This window comes from Rutilus rutilus (assembly GCF_951802725.1).
Source record: "Rutilus rutilus genome assembly, chromosome: 20".
In the NCBI taxonomy this organism is placed as follows: domain Eukaryota; kingdom Metazoa; phylum Chordata; class Actinopteri; order Cypriniformes; family Leuciscidae; genus Rutilus; species Rutilus rutilus.
In genome coordinates this window covers 33229020-33242551 of record NC_140225.1, presented here as the reverse complement: position 1 = coordinate 33242551, position 13532 = coordinate 33229020, and the positions used below count along the sequence as shown (strand labels likewise).

Genomic DNA, 13532 nt, shown 5'->3' with positions numbered 1-13532 from the left:
GACAGAAAGAAAGAAGGGAGGAGCCGATGGGATTCGTGACGTCGACCTGGAATGAGGGAGTGAATGTTCCGGGTCAGAAACTGGACTAAGAGGAAATAAACTCCGGGATAAGAAAAAATACGGAATAAACGCAGCTAAACAGACATGTAACCGCTTACAAAGAGACATACGGGACTCTTCTCAGCCTTCCGGGAGAGATGTTGCGAGAAAGGTGAAAAAAAGAGGAAAGAAAACTGCAGAAGTGGAGCGCGACGTGTTTATTATTGCATGTTTGTGCGCGTGAGATCGATAGATTGTGATCGACACTAGTTGCTCCGGCGCGCTCTCGCCGTTCCCGTTCCCGGTCCCGTTTTTTTTTTTTTTTTTTTTTTACTTTTCCAGCATTCGGGGTTCATTTCTCCCTGGCTTTGCTCGTGATGTTTCACTGTATCCCCCTGTGGCGGTGTAACCGTCACATCGAGTCGATCGATAAGCGCCACTGCTCGCTGCTCTTCGTCCCGGATGAGATCTATCGATACCGGGCGAGTTTGGAGGAGCTCCTGCTGGACGCAAACCAGCTCCGGGATCTTCCCAAGGTAAGAGATCTGTCCTGGGAACACTGATGATAGCTGAGACTCTTCTTAAATGAATGAGAAGCATTTGTGGGCCGTGTGTCAAAACATAAGCTGTGTGTTTACACAGCAAAGGTGCGCTCGGAATCGGCAGGTGTGTGTGAGAGGCATCAGCAGTTTTTGGGCGAGTTTATGAGTTATGGGCGAGTTATATTCCGAATCAGTTTGTGGCATCAAAAGTGGCGCTTCAGTTTCATAGTCGAGTTTTTAGTCAGCAGCAGCAGGTTTCTTGGCAACACCAACATATACATAATCATCATATTAGAATAATTTCTGAAGGATCATGTGACACTGAAGACTGAAGTAATGATGCTGAAAATTCAGCTTTGATCACAAAATTGCATTTCAAAATTTAGCCTACTAGAATAAAAAACTTGTATGCATTGTTATTGGCTACAATATTACTTAAAAAAAAAAAAGTCTTAAAGTCAAGCAGTAGTCAATAATGTTATCACTTACAACTCAGCCATAAATATGCAAATGAGTCCCGCCTCCACTAACTCACTCAGCTCAGAGATCCACTCGTCGACGATCACACGTTGATCTGATTGGTTACAAGGTGGTTTGTGACGTCAGAAACACCAGCGATTTCAAAGCGTGTGTTTGAGACTGTCTTTGGTTCACTGCAGTTTTAAGGAGAAAATACTCAGCAATGGTGTCGACTTATGAATTTACACATGGTTTGTCTTAAAGCGTATTAAAAACACCACATAGACACATAAACAACATTAAAAGCTGGATTTTCACCACAGGGGAACTTTAAGCATATCAAATTTTTCGACTGGTAGTGTGTGGGCTGTACTTTTGGGCATCAGGTGTGTACAAATCAGCAGCAGTTTTGACTATCACACACATTGAGAGTCAGTCAGCATTGTTGGAATCATAGACATAATTTGAGTCAGCAGCATTTTTGGGCATCAGATATATGTTTCAAATGATGTATGAGAAACACCTCTATGATTCCCAAAATGCTATTTTATGAATGCATGACCTATATTCCTATGACTCTCAAAAGTGCTGTCTAGTTTGTTAGATCACGAGGCTTTGAAACTCAACCACTGTCATTGTGCAGACGGCAGAGAACACTACAACTCAGCAAAATGTGGTTGAGAAAAACATTGTGGGGCCTGAAATATCAGTGGCTGGTCCCAGCAAACTCTTCCTGCTCTACCCAATGGTGGCGTGGTAGTGGTGAAATATTCAGGCAGAAAACTGAAAGGCTTTAAGTTCAAACCCCACAAGGAATGATCCAAGAACTAGAACAGCACCAGGATCAAAACCCTTAACACTATAGAGGGTCTTTGCACCGGGTTGTTATAGGAACTCAGTTATAGGGACTGAGAGGCAATGTAGACGTACAAGTAGGGTTGGGTATCGTTTGAATTTCGATTCTGCTTATCGATTCCTAATTTCGATTCCAATAAGGTAAAAAAAAACAAAAAACTAGATATCATTCAAATATAGTCTTATTGCAAAGCATTTAATTGTAGCTGAATATCATGAACAAAGATCAACAGGCTAAAGAACACTCACATGAGGAGCGTTTGCCTGTGGTTTAAAAACACCATAGAAAAACAACTAGCCCAAACTAATATAAATTTCAAGCATAATTAAAGACAAGTAAATACTCTGTAATTAAAAAAGAACAAATAAAAAAATAGCAATCGCTATAAATAGATACAACTGTACAAAGATACGATTGAAATAAAGTGTTTTAAGATTTTCAGTTACAGAAACTGTAATTAAATGTAAAATAACACTGCACTTTATAAAATATACATTACAAATATACAAAAGTTACTCAGTCAAGAACAAGTGAATTTCCTCTTTGTCTTGTGTTGTTTGATCAGTGTTCTCACAGAGACGGCAGGAATATTAGCGCTGTCACTTTAAGAGCTGCACGGATCCAATATACTGATACACATGAACACAGAGTCTCTCACGCTTTAATGGTGTAAAGTCATATTGATATGCTTACAAAGGAATCGATAAGAGGAATCGAAATGTACATTTTATAACAAGTGTCCGATTCCTGACCTCAAGTAATTTTCGATTCCCAACCTTACGTAATTTATGCTATGCAATTTAAAGAGCAAAAAGGAAGGCAACTTGCAATACTTAATATAATCAAGGCTGAGAAATGAACACAACGTGACATTAGCCTTCTGGATGTTTGTCTTTGATGTTCGTGGAGTAAGTTCATGGAGTACCGAGTGCCGATGTTTCATATGGCATGCGTTCGACCAATCAGCATACACTTACATCACTGGTAGTTCCTATAGACCTTCTGTAGCCCTGCCCCTTGTCAGCGCCGCGCTCGCTGTCTTTTGTCTTCCGGTCTGTATTTTCACAGCGATCTTGCGTATTTATCGATGAACGGCTCGTTTTAAATCTCCCCGGTCTCCTGACATGTGTTAAGACATCTTCTTTAAACATTGCTAATCGAGTTCCCCAAAAATGCTTTCCTAGAACTAAAATCATTCCCAGTTGTGAACATGCCAAAAGCGGATGCTTCCACCTGTTGCTATAAGAACTATGTAAACGTTCCTCTGGTGCGAAAGTCCCTTATGCGATTCAGAGTAGTTGTTTGAAGTAGTACTGACAAATAGTGGTGTAACAATACATCGATATGGATCAATATATCGATCAAATGACGCATTGATACGATGTATCAATGCAACATTTCTTTTAAAGAGACACCTTTATTTTGACACTCTGCACATCTTGTCCGTCTGAAACCTTCTTAGACCTGCCTGCAAAACACTGATGATTTAATTTGTGACCTTGTTTTATTGTAGTTATTTGTGCTATTGCTTGTAACTTGGTTCAGGGATGACCCGATATGAACATTTTGTCCGATACTGATAACCGATAATTCTTTATATTTGAAAGCCGATAACCGATATATTGGCCGATAAATCTAAATCCAACATTTTTTTTTAAATAATTTTGAGAACCTGATTACAAAAACAAAAGTCTCATCATTAAAAGCCATGTCCCAAACACAATTATAATGATTTTCTCATTATAATTTTATGACAGCTTATTTGTGCTGCACATGTTGCACTAAACATTATTTTCCTTTCTGAAGTGATTCCAATCATATTTCAAGCAATTCAAAACCATCATGTTGACCAGTGTGTATCTGAAGTGTCTCGGCTGAAGGAAATAATACATTATTTATCGGCATTAATTTATCGGCCAAATTTTCTTATCAGGCCGATAACGATAACATTAAAAATGAACATATATCGGCCGATACCGATATATCGGTGGCCGATATATCGTGCATCCCTACTTTGGTTATGTGTTGAGAATATGCAGAATCAAATCGAATCGAATTGCATGACTGAATTTTTTGAGGTATCGGCAAATATCGTATCGTTGGCTATGAGAATCGCTATCATATTGTATTGTGATTAACCATCCGATTTACTGACAAATTAGCATGCAATATGACATGAATGAGCTTTTCTCATTAGAGAAAGTGTAGATGTGATTATTTTCAGCTGTGGTGCAAAACTGGAGCCTTCCTCCTTCTGGAGAAAACCAGCAACACACTCTTCAGAAGGCCCCTAACCATGATGAAACTCCCTCACCTCTCACCAACTCAAAAAGCCTTTCCTCTCTCGTTTACTTGAATCACACTTCTAGGACGCGGTAAAGATTACACGAGGAAAACAGCGAGGTTGTAAAAGCACACGTTTGCTTTGCTCGGAAGCAGTGCAAACACACTGATAGCATCGCTCGCTGGGATTCTTCGCCATGTAATGAATTAAATCTTCCAGATCAATGAAATGCTTTGCCCATCAACTGCAGCGCTTCTTTTTCAAAGGCAATAAAACATGGAAGACTATCGACTCAGTCTCGCTTGAGCTCATCTGTGTGGGCTCTCTTGAAGGGATAATCTTGTTTTAGGGAATTCCAGGGTATTTCCCTCGAAAGTGTGTTTGATATGGCCAGCAGCCTCGAAAGTGTGTTTGATATGGCCAGCAGCCATATCACCCTGTAGCCCAAGACTGGTTGCCCACTGAAGCTAAGCAGGGCTGAGCCTGGTCAGTACCTGGATGGGAGACCTCCTGGGAAAAAACAGGTTGCTGCTGGAAGAGGTGTTAGTGAGGCCAGCAGGGGGTGCTCACCCTGTGGTCTGTGTGGGACCTAATGCCCCAGTGTAGTGATCGGGACACTATACTGTCAAAAAGAGCACCGTCCTTCGGATGAGACGTTAAACCGAGGTCCTGACTCTCTGTGGTCATTAAAAATCCCAGGATGTCCTTCGAAAAAGAGTAGGGGTGTAACCCCGGCATCCTGGCCAAATTTGCCCCTTGGCCTCTGTCCATCATGGCCTCCTAATCATCCCCATATACTGATTGGCTTCATCACTGTCTCCTCTCCACCAGTAAGCTGGTGTGTGGTGGGCGTTCTGGCGCAATATGGCTGCCGTCGCATCATCCAAGTGGATGCTGCACATCGGTGGTGGTTGAGGAGATTCCCCCTTCCTTGTAAAGCGCTTTGAGTGCCTAGAAAAGCGCTATATAAATGTAACGAATTAATTATTATTAATTATTATTATTAATTATAAAGTCCTTGAGCCGGTTTCATCAAACACTCGAATGCAGGATAAAGCAGAGCCTGAACATGATCAATTCCCAACATGAGGAAAGAGAACAACACAGCTTCTGCTGGCCACAGATATATGCCGTTTTGTCTAATTAGTAGCTGTTAATTTTGTCTAGTTAATAGCTGTTCTTGGTCTCCACTGTATCTTTGCTGGGATAAAAACATTGAAGCTGTGTTTTATTAGGGACATGTGGAAACATGAAACGCCAGTAAATTGGCTGCGTATCAGACTTTCCCTTCAAGGACTGAGTGTTTGAACTGAATGCCATTCCGGTTTTTAACCATTTATTGTTGAAGCACGTGAACCACTGAATTCAGATATCAGCTATTCGTGTCTGAGCATGTTTACCAGTGACTCTGAAATAGACTGTCCAATTAATACTTTTAAGGGAACTGCTTTTACCCTCTAAATAAATAAATAAAACCTTTAACATCTATGGAACTTTTCCATTCCTCGAAATCTGTGGTGAAAATCCAGCTTTTAATGTTGTTTATGTGTCTATGTGGTGTTTTTAATATGATTTAAGACAAACCATGTGTAAATTCATAAGTCGACACCATTGCTGAGTATTTCCTCCTTAAAACTGCAGTGAACCAAAAAAACACGCTTTGAAATCGCTGGTGTTTCTGACGTCACAAACTACCTTGTAACCAATCAGATCAACGTGTGATCGTCAACCAGTGGATCTCTGAGCTGAGGGAGTGAGTGGAGGCGGGGCTCATTTGCATATTCATAGAACCGCGTATACTAAATGAGGCAAGGGTGTCGAGTTACATTCAAGATATTTTAAGGCATGAAGACATTTTTTCAAGGAAAAAACTTTTAAATATGTCATTTTGGTGATCAAACATGAGTTTTAAGGGATACAATGAGGGACTTTAACATCTATGGAACCTTTCCATTCCTCGAAAGGATCTTTATAGCGGAAAAAGATTCTTTAGATTATTAAAATGGTTCTTTTAGGAACTGTTTACTGAAAGGTTTTTCTGTGGCGTTGCTGTGAAAAACCCTTTTGAACCTTTTAGTAAGAGTGAAGTGTAACTTTCATTGTGCGGTGCTGTATCTGAAAGTATACAATAGTTTTGTGTGAGAAATTGTTCACTTATTATTTTGAAATGTTCATCCAGTTCCTGAGGAAATTAGCAAAATCCAATTGGTTAATGATTTATTCTTTTTAGAGTTGTATCTTTTATGAAATGAATTGATCTACTTCACAAAAGTTCAGTGGTCACAGTGGTTTGTGAAGATTGATTTTGTCAGCGATATGTGGATAATATATGATAATATGGAATAATGTCCTTTTTGAAACTTAGACATTTTCTTAAAATACTCCATCTGAGGGTGTAAGTGTGTGTTTTTAACCAGAACACAACCTCTGAATGATTGCCATTTCTGTAAAATGTGCTCTCAACCTGTTTGACATCTCCGTTTGTTTGGCAAAGTCAATCAAGTAGGACTTTTGTTGAGAGAGCAAGCAATAGTTTTCTCTAGAGTCTCCAGACACAAATAAACATCTCAGTAGTGTATATTGAGAGTATACGAGAGTATAAGAGTCCAAATCAAAGCCAAAAGCGTAGAGTTTAGACTCTCTCTTTCTGAGGTTAAAGCTGGGCTTGGGAAGAGGTGGAAAAACCATGTCTTAAAGCCTATTTGTTGTCGGTTTATATGCGAATGCTCTTATCGTGGAGATTTCCTGGAATCTGAGACTTGTTTGGCCTGAAATGTGAGGAATGCTGTGAGGAGAGTTAATCGTGACGAAAGAAATGTGTGGGGGATTCGGGGGAAACCAGTGCCTGTTGGTCCGAGTCAGAGACAGACTGGGTCTGCATCATTGCTCTCTCAGAACACTTTGCTAATCCTTTGTTATGTTGGATACAGGGTTCGAGTATGGCTGTTATGTGAGATATATCATCTGTGATAATGTTGTAATGGTTTACTAGTGTGTGAGCTGACATTATGCCACTCACCGTGTAAAAACAAACACATAAAGCCTATTAGAATGGAGCTAGAATGCCCTGAAAATTCTAAACGTGTGCAAAAATCTTTTTTTCCCTTAATTTTATATCATTGAAGCAATATCATGTGCAAGAAGGCCGTTTTTCCGGAAAATCAGCATGATTGCGAATGTGATATCTGATATTGGTTTTATACAGCAGTTAAACAAACAAGAAATTAATATTGTCAGATACTTTTTTTTTTTTTGACACGGTTTGTCAAACAAAGCCACAGCAGACTTGTAATGCGTAGAGAAATGTCCATCAGACTCGCATTTCAGACTCTTGGTGGAAGTAGTAGGTCATCTGGGACTTTTCACCTACTTTATTTGTGAGAAAGATAATGTGAGAATTAGACAGGCCTGTTCAGACACAGGGAGTCACTAGCATTGTTTCCGTATGAATCAGCCGTTCGAATGAATTGGTTGCATGAATGATTCGTTAAGAGTCATTTGCTGACTTTTCATGTTTTAAAGTATCGTTTGTTTCAATATTAACATTATTCTCACAGCATTATTGCAGTGTAAATGATGCCACCTCTGAGCTGCATTAAACAGTGTGTGTTAGTATTCCTAAGGCCTCCTGGTATTAAGATGGGTTTTGGTGGATCGGATCACACTAAATACAGGCGTAAACAGGGTCTAAAACGTTTTGAGCTCGTCCACTTTCAGCCACTTCCAGACATGGTCCAAAACGCATTCGACCGGATTGCTTTCATAGCGTAGACGGCGCTCATGTGGTCGAATGTGTTCAAACAGCCACAAAAGACCGTCTTCTCCCCGTCGACTGACCTGATGCGTAACCTTATGGGAAGAGCGATAGCCAAACGGGATTTAAACGTTATCAGCTGAAATACCCAAGTTTGGTTTGAAGAGGAAAAATGTACCAAGCACAATGTTCTCTCACCACTCCTGATTTCAAACACACACTGTGTCCGGCTGTAGTCATGATCATGATTTTTTTCATTGCCTATTTTTTTTATTTATTATTAAATTATGCTACATAAGTACCTGCTCAAAGCATAAACGGCAGATTGAAATTGGTGGATTGAATGAAAATGCAAACTCACTCTCTGACAGTAGGTGGCGCTTATGGAACAGCAGTGATTTCGTACACAATTGCACTTATAAACGCTACTTTTATAGGCAATATACGGAGGTAAGAGGAGTACTGAAGACTTCAGCGATACATTAATGTAAGCCCCCCCACCCCCAATTCAATATTCATATTTTTCTTCCAGTACTTTAAGCGTAGGAACTGAGCTTGCTGTGCCTGGTTCAGTATTTTCTGTGCTCTCCTCCTTAATATTTTCCCACACAAATAACATTTTGAGAAAATAACGCAATGCAGTTTGCGTACAAGTCCTGAAATAGAGATCAGCCAATATAAAACTAAAAACTAAGTGTAACGACAGCCTCATGTCACGATTCGATACATATCACGATACTGAACTCACGATACCATATTATTGCGATACTCCAAGACATATGATATAAGGTTAACAAAAAGTACTGCTATTGTAATGCTAAATTTGATATTACATTTGTGTGTGTAAGTGAATAGACTTGGACTTGGTGCTGAAACCCAAAGCACAGGACAATAGAGACACCAGAATAACAATATTCATGATTCTGAAGCTGAAAATCTTAGACGAATATGCTTTCACTCTTTTACTGAAAATAATGTAGGCCACTTTTTACTGGTAACTTAAGACATTTGGCATTATTAGGATACACAAATATTCCCCCATTGCATTATTATACATTATATTCAACATTATATAGCAGATTAACGTAGTACTGACACTAAAACTCTGAAAACTTGAATTTTTTTCTCTCACAGTATGTTTTATTTTGGGTGATGTAACACGATACATATTGTTGAATTTTTGCATTGCGATATCTTGTGACATGATATATTTTTACACCCCGACTAAAAACCAATTGTGTGCTTGGAGCAAAAATAGGCAGATTCTGATTGATGGCCATCTCTAATTTTTTAATATGGTAAATGGGGAGAAATTCTTAAGAATGATTAGAGATTAAAAAAAAATTAGATCGAAATCTAAAGTTTATCTAATTCTTTTTTTCTTTTTTTCATTTGTATTAAAAATGTAGATAATGTTGCCTAATGTGTATCTTCTTGGATTCGGAAGGTTATTGTTAGCTTTGGGTCTAACTGTGTTTGATTCCAATCAGGCTTCAAATATTGACAGAGGGGTTTAAAAAGGTTAATGTAAACTTGTATTAGCGGGCTGAAGGCTGGAGGAGGGTTCATGAACTGGAAGAACGGGTTCAGTTTTACGCCTCAGCGGCCGGTTTGTCAATGTATCCGCCCAATAACACGCCAATACCACTTGATGGTTTTGTCCTCTCATAGATTGCAGGTTTCATTCCTAACCTTTTATAAACGAGAGTGGCCATTGTAACGGAAGTATTGAGATGAATGTGGTGTGAACTTCCGAGTCTAAAGAACTCTATTGTGTGCCGTACCTGTTGCAGTCTGGGAGGTTTCTGTGTGTCTATTGTGTAGACGATGTTTTCTTCCTGCGCAACCCTGATGTGTTTATTACAGAGTGAGAAGAGGGACCAGAAAACAAGAAGAGTAGCATTTCTGTTCTTCTCTTTTTGATAATGGCCTGTTTGTGGTTCTGGTTGTTTCGTTTCATTGGTTACGGGGTTAGTTGGCTTTCTGAAAGTCAGATTAGGAGGTCAAGTGCAGTTGAATGAATCATTTTGTCTTTTTGAGGATGTCTGTGTCTGTGCACACATGCGCCTGATGGCAGTCACATTGATTTCTTGCTGTTTCTCCAGTTATTATGTTGGAATATTATCAAACAAAAATACAAAACTAGGACTGGTTTGAAAATAATGATTTCTTGATTCTCATTTTAATGAATTGATGTTGATTCTTTAAGGATTAGTTCACTTCAGAATTAACATTTCTTGATCATTTTCTCTCCTCCACGTCATCCAAGATGTTCATGTCTTTCTTTCTTCAGTCGAAAAGAAATGAAGGTTTTTGAGGAAAACATTCCAGGATGTTTCTCCATATAGTGACTTCAATGGGGTCCAACGGGTTGAAGGTCCAAATGTGAGTTTCAGTGCAGCTTCAAAGTCTCGACACGATCCAGCCGAGGAATAAGAGTCTTATCTAGACAAACCAGAGGCCATTTTATAATAAAATAAACATTTATATACTTTTTAACCACAAATGCTGGTCTTGCACTAGCTGTGATGCGCCACACATTACGTAATCAGGTTGAAAGGTCAAGCGTGACGTAGGCGTAAGAACAGAACTAGTGTTTACAAAGAGAACGTGCAAAGACGAAGTCAAACGCCATTTACCAAAAAAAATTTAAATTAATAAAAGGTAAAACAAAGTTGTCGGACGATTTTTGAAGTTGGAGGAGAAAATGAGATGGAGTTTTTCACCCTACTCTACAGTTTCCGCCTACTGATTACGTAATGCGTGAAGTCGTGGACGTGCAAGGCGAGCATTTGTGGTTAAAAGTATGTAAGTGTTTATTTTATTATAAAATGGCCTCTGGTTTGTCTAGATAAGACTCTTATTCCTCGGCTGGATCGTGTCGAGACTTTGAAGCTGCACTGAAACTCACATTTGGACCTTCAGCCCGTTGGACCCCATTGAAGTCTCTATATGGAGAAAAATCCTGGAACGTTTTCCTCAAAATCTTTCAATCTGTTTTCAGTTGATACATGAACAAAACGTCACCAAGCATTGTATGTTACACCTCTCCCACCCAATAAATCACAAAAATGACATCAGAAGGAATGTTGAAAGAGACGGTACAACTTGCTGAAATGAATCGTCTCATGTAATCGCTCAATCTGTGTTTTAATCGCGGAATGACGTCAGTAAAGCAAGATGTAAACAATATGTCCCTCGAGCAGCTGAATTTTTGACTAGCTGTAGCTTGTTTATTGAGGATGCAGGACAATCACCTAGTAATGCATTACAGTAATCTAGTCTAGAGGTCGTGAATGCATGTACTATCTTTTGTGCATCAGAAATAGATAACATGTTCCAGAGCTTAGTGATGTTTCTGAGGTGGAAAGCTGTTTTTGTAACATATGAAAGATGAGTTGCTGTGTAATACAACATCCAGGTCTTTAACTGTGGATGATGAAGTAACAGTAAATCCTTCTACATGCAAAGAGATTCTATGTACAGGTTTTTGGTCCTATAAATAATATTAGTCTTATCTGCATTTAATAGAAGAAAATTACTGGTCATCCAATTATCATTATTTTTTTATTTTTTTTATATATATCTTTAACACACTCTGTCAACTATTTAGAGATTTCATCTGGTCATGATGAAATATAACTGAGTATCGTCAGGATAACTAACTAACATGTAAAAGTGGAAACTAACTAACATGTTTTCTAATAATGTTATCAAGGGACAGCATGAATATTGAAAATAGAAGAGGGCCTAAAACAGAGCCTTGTGGCACTCCGTAATTTACCGACATTAACTTGGATATTTCCCTGTGTAAATAAATAAAAAGGTAACTGTCAGATAGGTACTATATAAACCACCTTAATGCCTGTACCTGAATACCAGTGTAATTTAAATGATCCATAGCAGAGAGGATGATTATCTTAGTGTGCACAAAACATTTTGTGCTTTTCCTCACACAAAGCTATTATAACTTCAAAGTGCTTGGCAGTGTAATTCAATCATCATCCAGTTTTGTTATATTGTAATGAGAAGCTTTGATATTCTTTTTTGTGTGTTTAATGGAAGAAAGTAAATAGTAAAGGGTCAGGGTTGGGATGGCATAAGTGGAATTAATAAGACTTAATTTTTTAATTGACAAGATCCATTTCTATAAATCTCAGAGTTTAGTTCTAACTGTCCATGCAAGTTAAGTCATATGAAATTATTTGCGCACAATTTTTTTTAACTCTGATATCCAAAATTTCTCCTCTTTGTTGTGGCTTCCTGTAAATCACCATGAAGGTCTTCAGATGCTTTGGCAGACTGTGTTTGAAATGCTCTGTGAAACGCAATGCATTTTTCATTTATTTCATGGAACTCAAAGAGCAGTCCGTTTCTGAAGTCAATTTCACACCGTTCTCTGCTGGTTGTCCAACACAGTTGTAAATCTTACCTGAAAAATAATAATAAACAAATATATATTTTTCTCCTCAATCCAAGTTTATTTGGCGGTTTTTGCCATCAGCCCGCATTATTTGAACTTATTTTTTTAAATAATTACATTTAATTTGTGGTGAAAAACTACATTACCCATGATGCTGTACAGAAAATTTCCCAATTATAATCAAACCTTTTGTAAGTGCATATTTTGTTATAAGCTTAAAATATATTGTTTCAATAGATATGATCAACAACTGTAAATTAATAGTTTTAAATTTCTCCATTGTTTTCAACAATATAATTCGCAGTGCTTCTTGGGATTGTAGTTCTTCCCCTCATTAAGGCAGTTTAAGTGCATAGTCTTGTACCTTTTATTTTTTTGTGTGCTGTGATTCACCTCTAAGCTGTTTGTTTTGGTTTATGCTTCTAACACTTTAGTGAAGACTCTACCCCTAAGAAAAAAAAAAAAAAAAAAAAAAAAATTTTTCCTTCCGGAACCAACGCTGAAAAAGTGGATGGGTATCGGCACTAATGCACTCTATGTGGACTGTGAAAAAGCAGGTCCTATTATTGTGAAGCAGAATGGACTCAAACAAGCAAGGTTATGCAAAACATTACATTTTACACACCAGGACAAAACAATACAATACAATACAATACAAAGTCAGCTTGTTGCTCCCACAACAGCAAAAACATGTGATGTAACAAAAGTAACTTTCCCCAACTCTGGTTAATAATATAACCGTTATACTATATTATAATATATACTATAATTGGTCGTCATCTTATCTACCTTGCGCGAGCGTGACAGACAAAGCTGCGAGTCTCAGACTGTGCAAATAATAAAAATGAATTCTCTTTCATGTCTCCCTGCGCCTAAACGGACAAATTCACACAGATTTAACTAAAAATGCCCTTTGTGAGTATCCGAGTAAACCTATTCGGTCATGTCGGAAGTCAACAGTAGAGAAAGACAGCATGTGTATCATTATATTGGATCCGTGCATTAGTCTTAAAGCGACAGTAGCCTAATATTCCTGCTGCTGTCTGTATTTTAATGTTAATCAAACTACAATAGACAGAAATCACTCTCTGCTCTTCACTGAATAACGTTTTTGTAATTTTAATAAGTATTAACCTTTAAAGGAACCATATGTAAGAAATGTATTTCAATTAATC

General features: G+C 38.2%; 1 protein-coding gene across 1 annotated transcript in view; it reads left to right on the top strand.

The window, feature by feature from the left end:
• lrrc1 (leucine rich repeat containing 1) overlaps nucleotides 1–13532 on the top strand; it is a 64708-nt gene continuing 51176 nt past the window's right edge. Inside the window, exon 1 of the mRNA XM_084390646.1 lies at nucleotides 1–575. Within this exon, the coding sequence (XP_084246772.1) occupies nucleotides 417–575 (159 nt within the window). The 5' untranslated portion in view covers nucleotides 1–416. The remainder of the gene's footprint in view (nucleotides 576–13532) is intronic.